General features: G+C 57.4%; 1 protein-coding gene across 3 annotated transcripts in view; it reads right to left on the bottom strand.

Annotated features, from left to right (window-relative positions):
* The window catches only part of KIAA0930 (KIAA0930 ortholog), a 45097-nt gene extending 27074 nt beyond the window's left edge, over positions 1–18023 (bottom strand). The window contains exon 1 of one of the 3 annotated variants that reach the window (XR_004351875.1): positions 17603–18023. Coding sequence is in view for 1 of the 3 variants with exons in the window: in XM_032646397.1 (XP_032502288.1) it covers positions 17603–17825 (223 nt within the window). In the remaining 2 variants the exon portion in view is untranslated. Of the gene's footprint in view, positions 1–15033; positions 15134–17602 lie in introns of those variants that run through there. The other 2 variants (XR_004351876.1, XM_032646397.1) reach the window with 2 other exon arrangements.
* Between the last annotated feature and the right edge of the window lie 1230 nt (positions 18024–19253).

Here is a 19253-nt window from a genome sequence, read left to right as displayed (position 1 = left end):
ACTTGGACAGATATGTTAATTTACAGATCTGTTAAATTCTACCATTGATTTTCGGTTTTGGATTTTGCTTTCCTGCAGAACTCTCTTGACTTCATCTCTGCATCGTTTCACTGATTCTACCTTTAAATGTACCTGGAAGCCAACCACTTCTCACAAACCACTCTGGCACCGGGGCCAAGCACCACCATCTCCTGCCTCTATTCCTGCCCAGCTCCCTAACTGGTCCCCATGCTTGAATCAGCTCTTGCCACGCCCCTGCTCTCAATCCTCCATGAGGCTGACGTCCTCACCTCCCCTTGGCTCCTTTCTCAAACACCTACCTTCTCAGGGAGGCCTCCCCAAACCACCCTGTTTAAAATTGTAAATCCACCCCAACAGTCCCTACCCCACTTCCTGCTTTATTTTTCTCCATAGCACCTATCACTCTATAGCATCATATATTTTTTACCTATCTTCTTTGCTCTCAGTCTTTCCTGAGTACAGGAGCCAGCAAACTTTTTCTGTTAAGGTCCAGATAGAAAATAGTTTAGGCTCTGCGGACCACACGGTCCTGTCTCAACTACAAAATCATCCACAGCGACACATAAAGAAATGGGCATGGCTATGTCCCAATAAAAGTTTATTTACCAAAAGAGGCAGCAGGCTGGAGGTGGCCTGGGGCCATCGTGTGCCAGCACCTGCCTTACTAGAACATATCTCTTTTAACAGAGCATCTTCCCTCTTTGATTATTTTGTTCACTGCTGTACACTTAGCTCCTAGAATTGTATTTGGCCTATAGGAAACAATAAATATTGGCTAATTAAGTGAATAAATGAAATGAACCGAATGATTAATGAGAGCAAGGTGGTACCGGTACACAATTAGATCAATAGAACAGAATAGAAAGTACAAAAGCAGAATGAAGATACGTGGTAATTTAGTTTATATAAATATTCATCCTTCCGATCAGTAGGATGAAGACAGCTCTTCAACAGCTGGTCTTGGAACAGCCGGCCAGCTGGGGAAAAAGAATAAGGTTGGGCCCCTGGTCACGTCAAAACCAATTCCAAAAAAGAAAAACTTCTGATGCCAAAAGTAAAATCGTAAGAAAATCAAATAAACCTTGAGTGAATTTTTTTATTCTCTCAGAAAGCGGAAAGCCTTTCTGAGTAGAACACAAAGGCTGTCAAAGAAAAGAATGATATTTAAAAAAAAGACAAAAAATAAATAAAAGAAAAACGAAAAGAATGATAGATAAATCAAACAACATAAAAAATTTCCATAGGAAAAAAACCCCATACAACAGAAACAAAGGCAAAAACAAACACCACCACACTGGAAAAATCACTGGATCTCTTAAATGAGGGCTAATTTTCTTAACAAATAAGTTTCATAAACTGCATAATAAAATGAAACAGGATGGAAAGGCAAAGGGAGATATAAACGTCTTCTAAGACAGGAAACTATGCTCAGCTTCACACAATTATAGACACGTAAATGAAAACTGAAACATTCTATTTTTCACCTATCAGATGTGAAAAAAATCAAAACACCTGACAACATTCCGCGCTGAAGAGGGTGTGGAGAAATGGGGACTTCCTATCAGGCAGCAGGATAATAAACTGATGAAATCTGTAACCAGAGAGCTGGGCAACAAAACCACAACTGCTTCTCCCTTTGACCCAGCAGCTCCTTCCTCCCCTGAGGGGTTTTTCCTACAGTCTTCCACGGGCTGGTGTAAAATTCTGTAATTCCTACAGCACTGCTTACAAAGTACTGGAATGGTCCCATCAACAGGAAAGTTAACTGAATAAATGAGAGATCATTCACAGAATGGGATACCGTGTAGCTTTCAAACACGAATTGAAGCAGCTCTATCTGTACCGCTAAGGAAAGATCTCTAGGGTAAATGAAGCGAGGGGAAATATGAGGGGCTAACAATATTAGAGGTTTTATATTCATATAAAAGTGAATCATTCATAATGACCCAAGTGCTTGTGGGGTGAGAGGCTGGGGCACTGGGATAATGGAACCCAACCCTCGGGGCTGTTCGGAGTTTTTAATTAGTTGATACCCTCGCAGACCAACCAGGCTGCCACTGAGCAGGGGCCCAGGGTCAGCAAGTGTTATTTACATCATTGCCAGTGTTATCACGGCCTCTCACGGCCTCTGGAGAGAGGCCAGGGAGGAGAAAGGCGTCTTGGCCTTTTCTCTATGACTCTTCTCAGACATTTGAATTTTGTGCCCTGACCATGTTTACCTATTCCAAGAGTAACAAACATTTTTAATCACAATGCAGTTACTTGGGAAAATGCCTATGATAGAAAGCTAAAGAAAAAAGAACAGCAAAAAACAAAGAGCAGGCCACAAAAATTGTACATGACACTTGAAGGAAGGAAATTGCTTTTTAAAAAAAATGCCTAAGAAGAAAGACTGAAAGGAAGTTGAACCCAAACGCTCACAGTGGTTAGTGTCGAGAGTGGGGGAATTACAACTATTTCCTGTTTTTCAAACATTCTGTAGTGTATCAATAATACGCTGTGCATCTAAACAGCACCAAGGACTCACCGTGTGCCAGGCACTGTGCTAACCACCTACCATCCTCACCTCGGCTGCAGCTGGTACTTGAACCCAGCCATCCACACCTTGCTTATGCTGAAGCAAGCATTTACCGAGTGCCACCATTCAAGGCTGGGTGCTCAGCGCTGGGTGGGACGGGGACCAGAATCCAGCACGGACCCTGCCCACCTGGCGCTGAGCGGGAGGAAGATTTTTATCAGCAACTCATACAGACAAGCAGGACGCTGCCTCGGGAGGGTCGGGAGGGCAGGCTGTGTTCCCTGAGCCTGCACGACGGGCGCCGCGCCTCGTTGGGGCATCAGGAGCGTGCCCTGAGGAGGGGAGTTTCCTGCTGGGGGGGTGGGAAGAGCATCCAAGGTCCTCCTGGTGAGGCCGAGATGGGAAAGGGTCCAGAGCCAAGATGCCACGTGGGAGCCTGAGCTGGAAAGGACGCGACCGCACAGGGCCTCCTGGCTGGGTTGAGGGCTTTGCGTTTATCCTCAGAGGACCGGGGACCCCTGAAGGGTTTGAGACAGAGTCTCTCCGCTGTGGGGGGAAGGAAGGGGCAGAGGTATGACCCACGGCCCGTAGATGCCCGATGCCCAGCCCGTCCAAGGGCCACCTGGGCCAAGGGTCCCGAGAGGGACCTCCTGGGAGCCGCCTCGGCTCAGCCTGGCCCCTCCCAAAGGCTGGGGGGGGTGTCAACTGGCCTCTTTGGGGCGAGTCCAAGGCAGCCCTTGGCCGCTTCCGCCCCCCGGCAGCCAGGGCAGCATGAATAGCCTTCTGTGGCCCCTCAATAGGCCTTTCATCAACTCGCGCCTCTCAGTGCCCCTCGCGGGCTGGAGACCCTCCCTCAGGGCACAAAAGACAAAGAAGCTGCCCAGGGAGGCCCAGGGCTGCCCTGATGAGGCACTTGGATGGAGAAGTACTGGTCAGACGGGTCCCCACGTGAGCAATCCCACAGGCCAGGCCGGTCCTCCGCTCCAGCCTAAGGGAAGCACGGGGTCTCAGGGACGGCAAGGCAGCCGGGTCAGGAGAACCCATCACCTGCCTGGCCCCCTTCTTCTCCAGGAAAAAGTCGAGCCTCCTTCCCCAGATGAGCCAGGCCCTACAGACAGCCCCTCCAGTCTGCGCTGCGGTCCCCCATGCTGCAGCCCCTCCCTCCGCCCCTGACCAAACACCCTGCGCGTCCTCAGGCCACCCCAGCCCTCACCATGGAGTCTTCCTGGACCGAACCACGGGGCCCTAGGCCCGTCCCAACCCAGCCTGTGCAAGTCAGCTTGGCCATCACGTCCCTGGGGCCTGTTCCCACCAGCCGCCCCACGCACCTCCTCTGACCCACCTGAGCTACTTTCCCTCATTTGATCTTCACAAAGACCCTGTGAGGTAATGTTACTACCTTCATTTAACTGATGAGGAAATCGAGGCTCAAGGTTTGATTCCCTTATCTGACGTCGCACTGCTGGTACGTGGCAGAGCCAGACCACAGCCCAGAGCTGCCTTCTAAGCCTGCCAAACGAACACACTAGTGTGTCCCTTTCCACCATGACAAGGCACCTCACTGGCAGGGTGACCAGGTACCCACCACAGGGCAGGGCCCACGGCGGGGAGTCAGTGAATGTTGAACAAACAACCGCGTGACTGCACTCCGGTTTTCCAGTTTACTCAGAGAGCACCACGGCAGCTTTGAAACCCAAAGCCACTGTCCCTTCTCACAATATGCGTGACGTTGCGAAACCCTTAAAGTGCTCCTGCGGCCCTCAGGTCACCCCCAGGAGGCCCTCGGTCCTGCTTACCCAGCAAGATCACAATGGGAGCTGGCACTGGAATCCAAGTCGGTCAGCACCCACTCTGAGCCTGCTCCGTGCCGGGCATCACCTGAGGCCCCAGGTGCAGTGAGAAACAAACCCTGACCCCGATCTCAAGGTCACTTTCAAGGGTGGGGCTTCAGTCCCCACGGCCCACAGTTCGCCAAAGCAATCCTCTGCGTTCTCCAGAACAGCGGTGCCTGCAAACCCGCAGCCCTGCGGCCACTTCGCTCCCCACCACCTCTTCCCAGGGGGCTTCGAGCTCACCTAAGCAGTCATCAGGCCAAAACAGGAGCTCCACATTCAAATTCCTGTCTCCTAGGAGCTCGTCACCGACGTGGCCTTATTCAAACTCCTGACTCACTGCTTTGCTCTGACACATAAACGGGCCTCCAAGACGAGGTGCCGTTCTCCTGAGGGATCTTCGGTGGACACCCACACAAGGTGCCCCAGCCCCGACAGGAGCCGCCACCCAGCCACCGCGGCTCCCGCCTCCCGCCACCCTCCCCACCTTCCTGGGCTGCGATCACCTGGTCACCGCCCTGATCACTGCCCTGGTCCCTGTTCCACCTCCTCCTGCCCCCGCCCCACCGCGCCACGCAGCATGAGGCACGTGACAGAAGCCCAGAAGCCTGGCCAGCACCGCAAGAGGCTCACAGCCCACCTGCTCCCACCACTGTGCCAGAGCAGATGCTGAAACCCAGCAACCCCAGGCCGTGTTGGTGCACCCATCCTGGCCCACGGACCAGGCTCAGAGCTGGGGACCAGGCACAGCTGGACCAACCCACCCAGTGAGTCCAGGCGGAAGGGACTGTCTTGCTCTCACCGCTGTGCCCCAGCACCTACTCCTGCAGGCTTCGGGCTCCAGGCTGACGTTTACCAAGCGCTTCCAGCGTGCCAGGATGCAAAGCTGATGACACACTGCGTGAAGCTAGGATTCAAGTCCCCCCACCCCCGGCCCCTGGGCAGACCCAGAGGACACCTGCCCCTCAGGTGTTCTACCTTTAGCGTCACCTAGCGTAGTCCCTCCAAACACGCCCCCAGCCCTCCCCCAGGGGCCGCTTGTCTCATCTCTCCTCGCTCCTGGGGTCTTGGTTCCCTTGCGCAATTCCAGCTGCAGCTTCTTCGCCAGGAACGCCCACTCCCGAGCCTGTCTCCTCTTTCATTTCCCTCCTTTATTCTCGCTTCTTCTAAGACTTCCTTCTCTGTGACAACCATGGGGTGGGGTTCTTCTTCATACACTAGACCGGGGCGAAGCCACAGGGAAAAAAAAAAAAGGTGCCAGGGCTTCCCTGGTGGCGCAGTGGTTGAGAGTCCGCCTGCCGATGCAGGGGACACGGGTTCGTGCCCCAGTCCGGGAAGATCCCACATGCCGCGGAGTGGCTGGGCCCGTGAACCATGGCCGCTGAGCCTGTGTCCGGAGCCTGTGCTCCGCAACGGGAGAGGCCACAACAGTGAGAGGCCCGCATACCACAAAAAAAAAAAAAAAAAAAAAAAAGGTGCCAAATGCCTCTCCCTGGAGAGATGGATGTCCAAGCGTGAGAGGGAAAGGCCACAGCCTCGAGTCCAGGAGAGCTGGGCCCAGAACCCAGACTGACTACCTGGGACGCTGAACAAGGGCCTTCCCCTCTCTCAGTCTCATCTTCTTCGTCTGCCGGCAGGGGTGACACCCCCCTTCACCACAGGCTGCTATGGGAATGACCCAGTGCTGGGCCTGCAGTAACGGGGCGGCAGCCGGACTCGCAGGGAGGCTGCCAGACACGTGCCCCGCCTGAGATGACGCCATCCCCGCTCCCTGCGCAGCTCAGCAGCTCCAGCCTAAGTCGACTCCTTGGGGTTTGCCACACGGAGCGGGGGCGGGACGAGGGATCCCAGGAGCTGAGCAAGAGCTGATGAGCCCCACGGGGGTGGGCAGCTCCCTCCTCCCCGGGGCCGGAGGAAGCTGGAACGCTAGGCCCCCACCTCCTGGCAGGGGGCGCAGTCTTGGGGACCACCCGAGGCAGCACCAGCCACCAGCTGCTGTGGATCGGTAGGATGGACCTGCAGACAAAGCTGGGGGGCTCAGCGGGCATGAAAGCTACAGCCCCGAGTGTGACGGTGTAGCTCTGGGTGGTGGGACGACCGGGTTCTTATTCCCATCTCTGGGCTGCGGGGTGGCGTATGCAAGTCTTCCTACATCTGCTTCTTCCTATTTCATTTCCGTCGTCCCTGAATCAGAGCACAGAGCGGCACTGACCTCCCTGAGGCGCAGTGTGACTGGCCCTGCTTTTGTCAAGTAGCTCAGGTTTAGGCAGTAATGCCTGTGTACTGCTGACCACACATCCCAGAACCACGGGCTGCGAACAGTGGTCCACGTCAACCTTCCTCTCCCCATTTTACCTAAGAGGAAACTGAGAGCTGGAAGGGGGAAGGGCTCTGCCCACAGAGACTCCCACAGGCCCCCTGGACTTGACCCAGGGACGTCACCTGTCACGGGCAGCCTCCGTGACACTCTCTGATGCTCTAGGTCTGGAGGCTGACCTCTGCCCGAGGTGGACGCAGAGCAGTAATCAGTCCTACTCTACCAGGAGAACGGAGGCCCAGAGAGCTGCAGTGACTTCCCCAAAGTGACACAGCATTCAGGGAAAATTAACTTCTGAGCCTCCTCTGCCTTCTTCCCTGCTCTGTCTTTGCCCAGCGGGAGCCCCCGTGAGGACGGCTCCAATCAAGGGCTACCTCCCCAAGAAATGACCACCCTCTTCACTCAACAGATACCAACCCATCGATTCATCACCCACACTCCCCTCACAGCCCCTTCCCTGGGCCTCGCTCCACCATCAGTCCCACCCTGAGCTGGCACAAGGGATGCAGAGCCAGTGCCAATGACCCTGCAGGGGACCCAGGGGGTGAGGGAAAGGAAGTCACACACAGGAGGCTATGCAGCGTCACAGGACTGATGGCAGAAATCAGTACAGGTGCCGTCAAGAACAAAGGTGGGGGGCCCAGCTGATCCTCTCAAAGGGTCAGGAAAGGGCCAGACGGGCCCTTGAGCCGAGAACTGAGAGGTGAGGCTCCCATGACAGATGGGGCGACAGAGTGGCAAAGTGTGGAGGAGCCCCCGAGAAGACTCGCACAGCTGGGGCTTAGCTGTCAGCAGGGCCAGGTCAGAAAGGATCTTGAACTCTGACTTGTAGGCCTCAGAGGTTTCTAGAGGTGCAAGCAGCAGAGTATAACACAGTTGGGAGCGGCAGCCGTGGTGGGACGGAGGGCCAGGCGCAGGGGCTGGTGCAGTCCAGCCCACAGGTGACCCAGGTGGGGATGAGGGATGGCTCAGGGCAGACAGAACTCGGCCACAGCTGGAGGGGCAGGTGAAGAAGGGCTGACCCTTGCCCAGTCTCGGTCAAGCTGAGCTGGAGGCGACACACTCTGGGGAGACGGGTGTCCGAGGGCAGTCAGCAGTGGGGGCTGGTCCAGGGAGTGTCTGGGCTGGTCCGTGATGGGTGTGGGCGGGATCAGGGGGCGGCATGATCGGTTACCCTCTACCCACCTGCCCCTACCATCTCCCGGGAAAGCTCTCAGCCCCGGGAAGCAGGGCCAAGCCCAGTCCAGCTCTGCATCCCCGGGTGCTCAGTCGCTATGGCCTGCACGAGAGAGGCAACAGTGACTACGGTTACCTAAAAATGTACACTGAGAGAGGGGTGCAGATTGCAGAAAAGGTGAGCCATCAACTGGCACGAGGGTCTTGGGTGGCGGTGCGGCTGCAATGGTGCCCGTGAGCAACGTTCCAGAAAGAACGAGAAGGCAGAAGCCCAGGCCCGCCTCACTCGAGGTCCCCGTTACTCTGAGCCTCAATCCCCCTCTGTAAACAGGGACAAAACCTGCCCATGATTCCACTCAGCAGCTGTGAGCACCAGTGAGGACGCAGCAGAGCCCTTTGTAAAAGTCGGGCTCTTTCCTGATGATCTTGGTAGTACACGCTCCTCGTAAAGAGTAGTTTGTACTCTGCTTTTCTCATCTGTTCTGTCCTAAGTGTTGTCCAAAGTGTAAACAGTCAAGATTCAAAGCACGTCCCAAACCAAAGGATTTTTACACTAAAGATAAACAGCGACAGCACCTCCAACTACAGGACTAAAAATTAAGCCCCTCTCCTTTTCACTTTGCCAAGAGACATTTCTCACATATCCACTGGTCATTCAAGGGAGGCAAAGAACATATCCTTTAAAACAGGGGTCCCAACCCCCGGGCCACGGACTGCTACCAGTCCGGGCCGCACAGCAGGAGGTGAGCGGCGGGTGAGCCAGCGAAGCGCCACCTGTATTTACAGTCGCTCCCCATCGCTAGCATTACTGCCTGAGCTCCACCTCCTGTCAGATCAGCGGCGGCATGAGCTTCTCGTAGGAGCGTGAGCCCTACTGTGAACTGTGCGTGCGAGGGATCTAGGTTGCGCACTCCTTATGAGAATCTAATGCCTGGTGATCTGAGGGGGAGCTGAGGCAGTGATGCTAGCGCTGGGGAGCGGCTGCAAATACGGCTTATCATTAGCAGGGAGGTTTGACTGCACAGAGACCGTAATAAATCAGCTGCTTGCAGACTCATATCAAAACCCTATCAGTGAGTGGCAAGTGGAAACAAGCTCAGGGCTCCCACTGGTTCTGCATTATGGTGAGCTGTATCGTGATTTCATTATACATTACAATGTAATAATAATAGAAATAAAGTACACAATAAACGTAAGGTGCTTGAATCATCCCCCAACCATCCCACCCCCACACTCCGGTCCACGGAAAAACTGTCTTCCACGAAACCAGTCCCTGGTGCCAAAAAGGTTGGGGACTGCTGCTTTAAAAGACTCAGGCTAACAGGGTATTTGTTTTGTATCCCATCAGACAAAGACTCCCTTTTTAGGGACTTCCCTGGTGGTCCAGTGGTTAAGACTCCACGCTCCCTATGCAGGGGACCCGGGTTCGATCCATGGTCAGGGAACTAGATCCCACGTGCCGCAACTAAGAAGCCCGCATGCCACAACTTAAAAAGATCCCACATGCCGCAACCGAGGCCTGGCGCAGCCAAATAAATAAAATAAATAAGTGAATATTAAAAAGGTGGTCCCTCCCAAGTGAGCTGACGCTCATCCTGCACGGCCTGGACCGTGCAGAGGGTCCTCCCCCAGCTGGGCAGCCCCTACCTCGGCCCCCAGACGCCCTGACCCCTCGTCTGCAGGTTCGCCAACAACCTCTCAGTTCCTGCTGCAGCCAGCTGGGCCCTGAGGGGCCTCCTTGTGCTTCTCTTCCTCCACACCCCAGCCCGGTCACTGCACATGGAAAGTAAGGACACCCTGCCCTGCCCCCAGTGGGCCTCGATCTCTTTACCTGAACCAAGACAACAGGCGGGAGGGCCCATCGGGCATTCTGGTTCTGGTGCTCAGTCTGCCAGGGCCCTCTCTGAGCTTCACCTACCTGTCGGCACAGCAACAGCGACAGCCTGGTTGAATTCTGGATCTTTCTTGTCCATCTCGGCTCCCCCAGGACGGCTGTGACCCTGAGGACGTTCTGCTGCCCAAGCCAAAACCAGGAGGTGGGGAGCAAGCTGCCAGATCAGCCCCGACGCCAGGAGGGCGCGACGTCAGGCAGACGGACATCACGTCCGCTCTCGGAAGAACACCTGTCCCAAAGCCGCACAGCAGCAGCAAGAGGACAGACTGGAGGGCTGCCAATCACACCCAGCACTGTCTCCCCGCCCACACTAGCCCCCGGAGGGTAAGAGCCAGGACCAAGGCCTGCACTGCACCCACAGGCAGCCTGGCACCCGTGCTGACGCGGGGGCCACCGTCTGTTGTCCCCGAGGCTGGGCGGGCAGGGGCCGCGCAGAGCTGGAAGTGAGAGGGTCTTGGAGGCGAGGAGCAGCCTGGGCCACTCAGTTCCCAGGCTTCCCCATCCCCAGCTGCAGGACAAAGGACACCTGCCTCCCCTGCTCAGCAGGCAAGCCTGCAATCCCAGGGAGGAGACGGGCCTGGAGAATCACCGACCAGCGGGCAGCCGGCCCCAAGCCCCATCTGAGGCTGGATCCTCTCTCAGCAGCTGGCACACCCGGGTGCCAGGAAGCCGTCACCCGCCACTCACCTTTCTTCCTGTTTGTACCAATGCCAATGATTCAGAAAGTTTTCCATGGCACTTCCATGATAGTCCAGTCGTTAAGAATCCGCCTTCCAATGCAGGGGATGCAGGTTCGATCCCCTGTCAGGCAACTAAGATCCCACAGGCCGTGGGGCAACTAAGCTCACGCGCCACAACTACTGAGGCCACGTGCTGCGACTACAGAGTCCGGGCGCCGCAACTACTGAGCCCACACGCCACAACTACTGAGCCCACACGCCACAACTAGAGAGAAGCCCATGCGCTGCAGCAGAGGATCCCACATGTCGCAACTAAGACCCGATACAGCCAAAAATTAAAATAAATAAATAAATAACAGAAAGTTCTCCATGAGTTTGGTAAACATCTGTCTGCCACCCGCCACATCCTCCTATGGTCCTAGTCCTGCCTTGGGGGTCAGACAGCAGCCTCTAAGAAATGGCCTCCCAGGTTGGCAGCCGAAAGAAGTCATCCAAATGCAGAAAGCTTCGCACAAATGAAGAGGCCTGTTGCAAGCTATTTATAAGAGTGAAAAACTGGATCCAAGCCTAGTTTCCCACAAGACAAAACCGATTAAGTAAACTATGGCACATCCACTCAGCTATCCTGTATCATTTAAATAATGTTTAGAGTTTGAACAACACGGAACTGTTTTAGGAATTTTAAGTGAGAAAGCATGATTAAGAAACTTTATGCGTAGAATATCAAGTATTCTTTAAAGGGGCTTTAAAAAGATTGGAAAGCAAGATCTTAACAGTGTGACTGCGTGATTGGAACTATGAGTAATTTTTTTCCATTCTTTATATTTTCCAGTTTCTATATTGTACATGTAACATTTTTTTGTGTGTGTGGTACGCGGGCCTCTCACTGTCATGGCCTCTCCCGTTGCGGAGCACAGGCTCCGGACGCACAGGCTCAGCGGCCATGGCTCACGGGCCCAGCCGCTCCACGGCATGTGGGATCTTCCCGGACCGGGGCACGAACCCATGTCCCCCGCATCGGCAGGCGGACTCTCAACCACTGCGCCACCAGGGAAGCCCATGTAACAGTTTTTAACTGGAAAAAACTTGTCTGGGGATTTTGATGCCGTTTTTTTAACAAGCGTCCCGCTCGGGGCTTCTCTGCAGTGGCCTCATGGCTCGGCTGGTATTCCTGAGCCCGCCCAGCCCAGTGAAGGAGGCAGATGTAAATAAGGAGCCAGAGCTGCAAGGAGGGGGCACGGCTTGTGCAAGGCCTCAGGGCAGCGGCAGAGCGGGCACTGGCGCCCAGGCCAGGGGAGGGGGCGAGGATGCCAACACAGCTGATGGCCCTCTCGCTTTGCCAAGAATCCCTGCAGCCATGACCCTCAGTCTCCTTAGAGTGCGAGGTCCAGCGTCCTCAGCATTCTCTGGAAGGACGCAGAGTCCCTGCCTTGGGAGAGGACCACTCCGGCAGCTGCCTGGGCTGCTCCAGCCCCAGAAACAGATAGAGGCCAGAACCCACAGGCCTTAAAAATAGGCGCAGGAACCGAAAGAGACACCACTGCCACTCTAAACGGCCACACTTCCTCCTTGCTGCATTGCCCCAGAACCGGCTCTGCCTGCCTTGGGGACGGAGGGCCCGGGGCCCCAGGGGAACCCAGAAAAACTGGCACCAGCCACTGCAAAGCAGTCTGAACTTCAGAGCTTGAATCCAACCCTAATTCCACATGCAGGCACTGGGCCAGATGTTTGTGTCCTTTATAACAACAACAGCATAGAGGGTCAATGCCGTGCCAGGGCTTGTGCTGGGTCTGTTCCTCCCGCATCTCCTGCAGTCCTCACGGGGCGGCATGAGGCTGTGCGTGTCACTCCTCAGACAATTTCCATGACCCTACAGACTCTGTTGTCTCCATTTTACAGATGAGGACCCAGAAGCTCCAAACGGTGGCATGCTTAGGCCCCCGTTCTTCCCTTCCAGCCACACCTCCCACGAACATCCCCCGCCCACCACTACGCCCAGCTACACTGCACCGAAAAAGACAGAGGGCTGGGCCGAGCGTGCAAGGTCTTCTTCCCGATTCACAGGGTGGTGTCAGGTGCCTGGCACGTGTAGGTGTTCAGCGCAGAGGCGAGGCTCACAGGAAGGCAGTCTCCCCCGTACTCCTCTGGCTCATCCCAGAACTCTCTACAGGACGGCTTCTGGCACCTGACATGCCTCGGCTGGAACCCCAGGAACCCCAGTTCTGCTACCTCCCAGCTACGTGACCTTGGGTGAGTCACTTTCCCCTCTGAAGCTTCGTTTCCTCATCTGCAAAATGGGCTTTTAACAGAACCTGCCTCCATAGGAGGTGCTGCTGCAGGTCCAGCGGGGCTGGCACACGGCATGTGAGCAGCATCCCTCGTGCTAACGGCCTCTCCAGTGCTGGCCGGTCCACGAGTCAAACACCCGCCGAGCTGCTGAAGGCCAGGCCAAGTGAACACCAAAGTCCCAGCCGGGCACTCAGAGCCCCAAACACTGCTCCAGCCTCAACTCCCACAACCAGGCTTCAAGCCTCCCCGCTCCTCCAGGCAAGTCCTGCCCACCCTAACCCCCTCTCAAAGGCCACGCCTGCACGAACCCCGCTGGTCGGCCAAGGTGGCTCCCTTCTCTGTGCCCCTCACAACCCCTCACACCTCGACTTGGGCCCTTCCTCAGCCCACCTCGTGCCAGGCAGCTGAGCACACCTATGGTGGCCAGGCCACACGCACCCGAGGACAGGTGTGAGGGCTTCACCCCTGCTAAGAGCCCAGACAGATTCTGCCACTTACTGGCCATGGGACTGGGGCATGTTACTTCACCTCTAACCCTGTGCTTCTTCACCAGGACAAAGAGAGCAGTTTAATGATACCTACCTTAAAGGATTATTTTGACGATAAAAGGAAATGGTGAATGTGAAACGCTCCTTTTGTCCCACAGCACTCCAAAGAGAGAGAAGATTCCCCAGGCCACCTAAAAGGGGGCGAGGGCCCAAGAATAAACAGCTCTGAAATGCTTAGCCCTGGGGACTTCCCTGGCAGTCCAGTGGTTAGGGCTTCGCACGCTCACTGCTCAGGGCACGGGTTCAATCCCTGGTCGGGGAACTAAGATTCCGCAAGCCATCCACGGCCATGGGAAAAAACAATACAGTAAAATAAATGGAAAAAATAAAATCAAATAAAACGCTCAGCCTAGGCAGGGCCCAAAGACAAGCAGCACGGGGAAGGCCCCTCCACTCACAGCACCCGTCCGCCACTCAGACCCGAGTCGTGTCCACGTGACTTGACCAAACGCCAGGGGTGTGCTGCCCCTGTTGAAGGGAGCCTGCCCACACAGCACGCGTGCGCTGACGTCCAGAGCCCATTAGAAGGCCCAAGCCCCAGGAGGAAGCGTCAGGCAGGCTGTCTCCACCTTTGGTACAGACATCTGCATCACACAGCATTTGGGCATTGGACCACCCGATTCTTCCCAACTCAGAGATTCTGGAGCCCCGCTCAGGCCGCCTCAGCCATCAGCCTGGCTCACCTGTTACCTGGAATCACAGGCAGTTTCCTGTGGATAAAACACCAAAATCCTGCACAGCCCTGGCTGCTTCCAGCAGGATTTTTACTTCAGCCAAGTCACCTGTGTATCTGGCTCTCTCTCCCCACTCAACTGCACCCACACCCCACGCAGCACGGATCAAGGCTGATGCCCCCACCTGGCATTGGAGCAAGTCCTCAAAAAGGACTACTGAGGCCACAGTAGACAGATTCAAAAATCAGGTTTGGATCTCCAAGGTACTTTTCATCATACAACCAAGAGACAATGCGGGCAGGGAGAAGGGGGTAGTCGCTTTCTCTCATCTCATAGACAGACACTGTGACTTAAATGATAACAGCGGGACTTCCCTGGTGGCGCAGTGGTTAAGAATCTGCCTGCCAGTGCAGGGGACACGGGTTCAAGCCCTGGTTCGGGAAGATCGCACATGCCGCGGAGCAACTAAGCCCGTGCGCCACAACTGCTGAGCCTGCGCTCTAGAGCCCGCGAGCCACAACTACTGAGCCCGCATGCCACAACTACTGAAGCCCGTGCGCCTAGAGCCCGTGCTCCGCAACAAGAGAAGCCACCGCAATGAGAAGCCCGTGCACTGCAACCAAGAGTAGCCCCCGCTCGCCGTGACTAAAGAAAGCCCACGCACAGCAACGAAGACCCAACGGAGCCAAAAATAAATATATAAATAAATAAATAAATTTTTTTAAAAAAGAGGGATTTCCCTGGTGGTCCAGTGGCTAAGACTCTGTGCTCCCAATGCAGGGGGCCCGGGTTCAATCCCTGGTCAGGGAACTAGATCCCACATGCCACAACTGAGACCCGGCGCAGCCAAATAAATAAATGACAACAGATTGTCCAGGGTCAAGCGTCTCCCCCAGAGGCTCCCTTATACCTTCAAAACAACCTGAGGTTAGTTCTGAACAACCTAAGCTTTAACTAAACAACAACAACAAAAATCTGGGAGGTTTAAGTTAATTCATAAATGTAACAGGTTGTCCCAGCTGCAAAGTGGAGAGGAGCAGGTGACGTGGCAAAGTGCTTTGGGGAGGGCGTTCTGGGCTCACACCTGCGTGCTCGGGCCAGTCGTTCTGTCCTAACTCTACTCTGGGCGTGAAGTCACTGTTTAGCTTGTCCCTCTCTGAACAGCACATTTCTCATCTGAAAAATGAAAGAGACGGCAACGTGAACCCTTCTAAGACTTTAATTTTCCAACTTCCTTGCCCGTCCACACCCTTCATTCCCCAGCCCAGAAAGTAATCCTCTCATTCATTTGCTGAGTGTGCCCTGGGGCTCTGCTCTGCATGGGCCCGTGCTGGGCACTGAGGAGACTCAGACTTGGGCAATGCCCTGTGTGTGGGGGGGGTGGGGGTGGGGGGGTCACCTGCTAACTGGGGAGACAGCCACACAGACCATCACAGTGCCACAGTCGTCCGTTCGTCCACCGGACACGAACCCGGTACGAAGAGAGCACAGGCAGCAGGACAGGGGGCGGAGGAAGGGTCCCCGGGTGGCAGCATTAGCTCTGAGACCTGAAGGGAGACCTGCACGTGCTTGCAGGGCAGGTTAAGTATGAGGTAGCTTTCCAGGCGCAGAAAAGAGCAGAAATAAAAGTGCAGCGCATCAGAGCACTACAGGGACTGAGTTCTGAGGGGCTGGGGGTGGTAAGATGGGAAGAGCTTGTGCGTGAGGGGGGACTAGAGGCAGGAGGGGAGACACAGCAATAGTGCAACCACCAGGCTGTGCTCTTGGCCTACTATGGGCAGGTCCCCTCCCCAGACGCAGCGCAGTAGGTGCGGCAAGGCCTGGTTGGGACATTTGCGGGGACGGGCACTGGGTCCCACTGACCAGGGGTCAATCCCAGCTATACAACTTCCTCGCAGGCTGTCCCTGGGCTAGCGTCTTGCCTCTCTGAACTTCAGGCTCCACATCGGTGAAGTGGAGATAATGTTCCTATATCTGGCAAGGTCAGTATCGAATTGACAGAGCCTGCGTAAAGCACCTGGCACACACTGAGTACCCAGGAAATGCCAGGTGCTACTGGCAAATTATTGTTCTTAGGGGGTGGCAGTGCAGGCTCCTGGGGGCAGGGACTGTCTAACAGGGCAGAGAGACGCTCAGAGGACAGTAGGACCGTGTTGACAGGGGAGTGAGGAGGGGTGCCCGGAGCTGCTGAGCAAACAGGGCTGAGGGGCCTGAGCAATGGTCCCTCCGACCCCTCCCCTCTCAGACACTCTGTGCCAGGTGACAGGCGGCCTGCCAGGCGGGCATGCAGCTGGGCACACAGTAGGTGCTCAATGAACATGAGCTGAATGAACGAATGAGGACCCTTCCATTTCTGCTCGGAACTAATTAGTGACACCTTTTCAGAAGAGACCAAAGAACCTCTGTCCTTGTCCACTCCGGCCTGTAGACACCCTACCCTACCCCCACCCCCATGCTTGAGGAAAGCTTTGTTGCAGGGCAGGCTGGGCTGAGACCTGCTGAGGGGAAGTATCTTGTACCAAGTCCGCCTCCTGCAAAAAAGGAGGCCGCAAATTTATTTCCTCTCGTCTTCCAGCCTCCAGGGTGTGGCCTGCTGAGGGGCCTGGAATGCCTTGTGACCTTAGGTGGGGATGCGCTGCCTCTTTGGGACTCAGTTTCCCCAGTGGTGAATGAAAGGGAGTGGGTCTGGCAGAATCTCCAAGGTTGACATTCCCTTCTCCACAAAATGCTGTCGCCCCCTCAGACAGCCCCAGCCCAGACTGGGGACGAGGGTGGGGCTGGGGGGTGGCTGAGAACGTGGTATGAAGTCATTCCCGCAGGAAGAAGGGAGGGGTCTTTTCAGAGAGAAAACGGCCTCCTCGGGCTTTAGTCTGAACACGATCCGTCAGTAGCCATCACTTCACGCCCAGACATGCCGTAAGACCCCACCTACACCTGGAGCCCCAGGCTCTCTCAAACCACACGGGGCACCTCCACCCCACGTCACCGGCCCATCTAGGACTTAGGGCCTCCTTAGAGCAGCATCACACCCAGAGAGGCGGCCGGCCCCGCTCCCGCTGCCAAGCGGGTGGGTTCATGGGGCGACGGTCCAACAGGTCCCCAGTTAGAGCCAATGTGCAGAGAGAGCGGTGCGGGAAGACAAAGGCTTCAGGACGCCGGAGACCTGCCCTCCCGGCGAGCTGGGACGGTGGCCGGGGCAGCTGGCAGGGAGGTCTGCCCGGAGCCCACGAGGCCCCGGCCCTGCCATGTCGGGCTCCGGGTCTCCCCAGATCCAGCGCCCGCACTCCCTGCAGCGGCACTGAGGCCCTGGGGAGGGCTTCTTGGAGAAGGAAGAGGCCTGGCGGAGCCACGGAGGGGAAGGAGGGAGACGGGCAGACGCCCGGATGGACAGACAGAGGGGGACGCCGAGTGACCCGGGAGACAGACACACAGGGACGAGAGCGTGCCGGACCGCTCTTGGGACCAAAATCAGAGACGGAGACGCGGAGGCACAGGAAACAGCCGGACGCGGGGAGCCGGGGGCGTGAGGAGGATGCGACACGCAGGGAGCCCCAGAGACACACGCAGAGACAGAGACGCGCAGAGACACCCAGAGGCGCGCACACCCCGACGACGCGGCGGCCCCGGCCTCGACCCCGGCCGACCCCACTCACCGAGGCCGCAGACCTCGCGGCGCAGGCTGAGGCGGCCGCGCTCCTCGGCTATGGCGCGCAGCATGTGCTGCAGCGAGCGCTCCTCGGCCTCCGCGCCGCCCGCAGGCTCCGGGGAGGCGGCGGCGGCAGCGGCGGCGGCGGGGAGGGCGGGCGGCCCGGCCCGGAGCCCCGCGGGCGCGGGTGCCGAGGCGCAGGCCCGGCCCGGCGGCCGCGCGGAGGCCATGCCGGGCCCCGGCTCATCGCCTGCGCCGCGCCCGCGGGGGCCCCCGGCGCGCCCCGCCGCTCCCGCCCCGGCGCCGCCCGCGGCGAGCACCAGTGAAGCCACAATCCGCCTTTGTGCGCGTCACCGCCCCCGCCGCCGCCTCCGCCGCCGCCTCCACCGCCGCCTCCGCCTCCTGCCGAGCCCAGTGAGGCGAGCGCACCTCCGCGTTGCCGACACAGCCCGCCCGCCTCCAGGCCGCCGCCTGCCCCGCCCCGCCTCGCCCGGCCCCGCCCCCAGGCCATCCGGACCCCGCCCCCGGTAGCTGCCCGCCCCGCCCCTGCCCGCCCTCAGGCCACACCCCAGCCATCCAGGTCCCGCCACCGCCCTCAAGACCACGACCCCGATCAGCTAGACCCCGCCCCTTGCGCGTCAGGCCCCACCCCAGACCCGCCCAAGGCCACGCCCCGGGCCGCCCTCCTCTGACCTCCCGCCGCGGACCTACCGGGCTGGCTCCTTCCCCATCCTCCAACGCCCGGGCCGCTCCGGCCCCGCCCCCCCCCAAGCGTCTAGCCTCCGGTGACCTCCGACTCCGGCCAAGCTTTTCCTCAAATGGCCTTCGGGATCCCGCCTCGGCCTTCGCCGGCCGCTCCACCCCTGCGCCCACTTTCTCTAGGCCCTCCCTGCAAGGCCCTCCCCAAGACCGACCTCAGCCCCTGTACGCCCTCGGGCAGTTTGGCGTCTCTGAGCTCCTCCCATCGCCCCTTCCGGGCCGTACCCCCCGCCCCCGCCCCGCCTCGCCCCGGGACAGACTGACTTTGTCCCCTGCCCTCCCCATTGCCACCCTCCGTTTCTCCTCAGTCAAGTTGTCAGGACCGGTTCCCCCTAGGAACTTCCTCTTCAGAACCCAGAAAGAGGTCACCCTCCGCCATAAAGAGGTCTCATGGGGGGACGGTGGCAGAGCCTCTCCTGCCCCCAGACTCCTCCGCCTGGCGCAGTGCAGGGCGTTGAGAAAGGCTCTGAGCCTGTTTCCTCAGCTGTACGATGGGGTCTCGCTCCGAGTGTTAACTAAGTATGAGGGTGTTGAGGCGTGGAGAGGTATGAGGTCAGCTGGTCACATGCTCCTGATGAAGGCCAAGGTCCAGTGGGCATCCATCCGCGTGCTGGCCTCCACTGAGAGAGGAAGATCTAGGTGAGAGGCAGCTAGAGGCCCTTCCCAGACCTCAGCCCCCGTGGCCCATTTCTAAGGACCTGGGAGATGCAAATGGAGGGAGAGTGCTGAGATTTCCCAACTAGCTAAATGGCCAAGGACATCCCCCTGCACTCACACTAGCCTCCGTCCACAGACCCATCAAGGAGGGGCCTGCCTCCAGGCCCCACCCCCCTTCCCTTCTCCCCCATCCTTGTAACACACGCTTCCTCATTTCCTTTGGGTCCCAGAGTCACCTCCTC

Source organism: Phocoena sinus, chromosome 10, assembly GCF_008692025.1.
Source record: "Phocoena sinus isolate mPhoSin1 chromosome 10, mPhoSin1.pri, whole genome shotgun sequence".
Classification (NCBI taxonomy): Eukaryota; Metazoa; Chordata; class Mammalia; order Artiodactyla; family Phocoenidae; genus Phocoena; species Phocoena sinus.
Note: the sequence above shows the minus strand (reverse complement) of the source record. Positions and strands in the feature narration are given on the sequence as shown.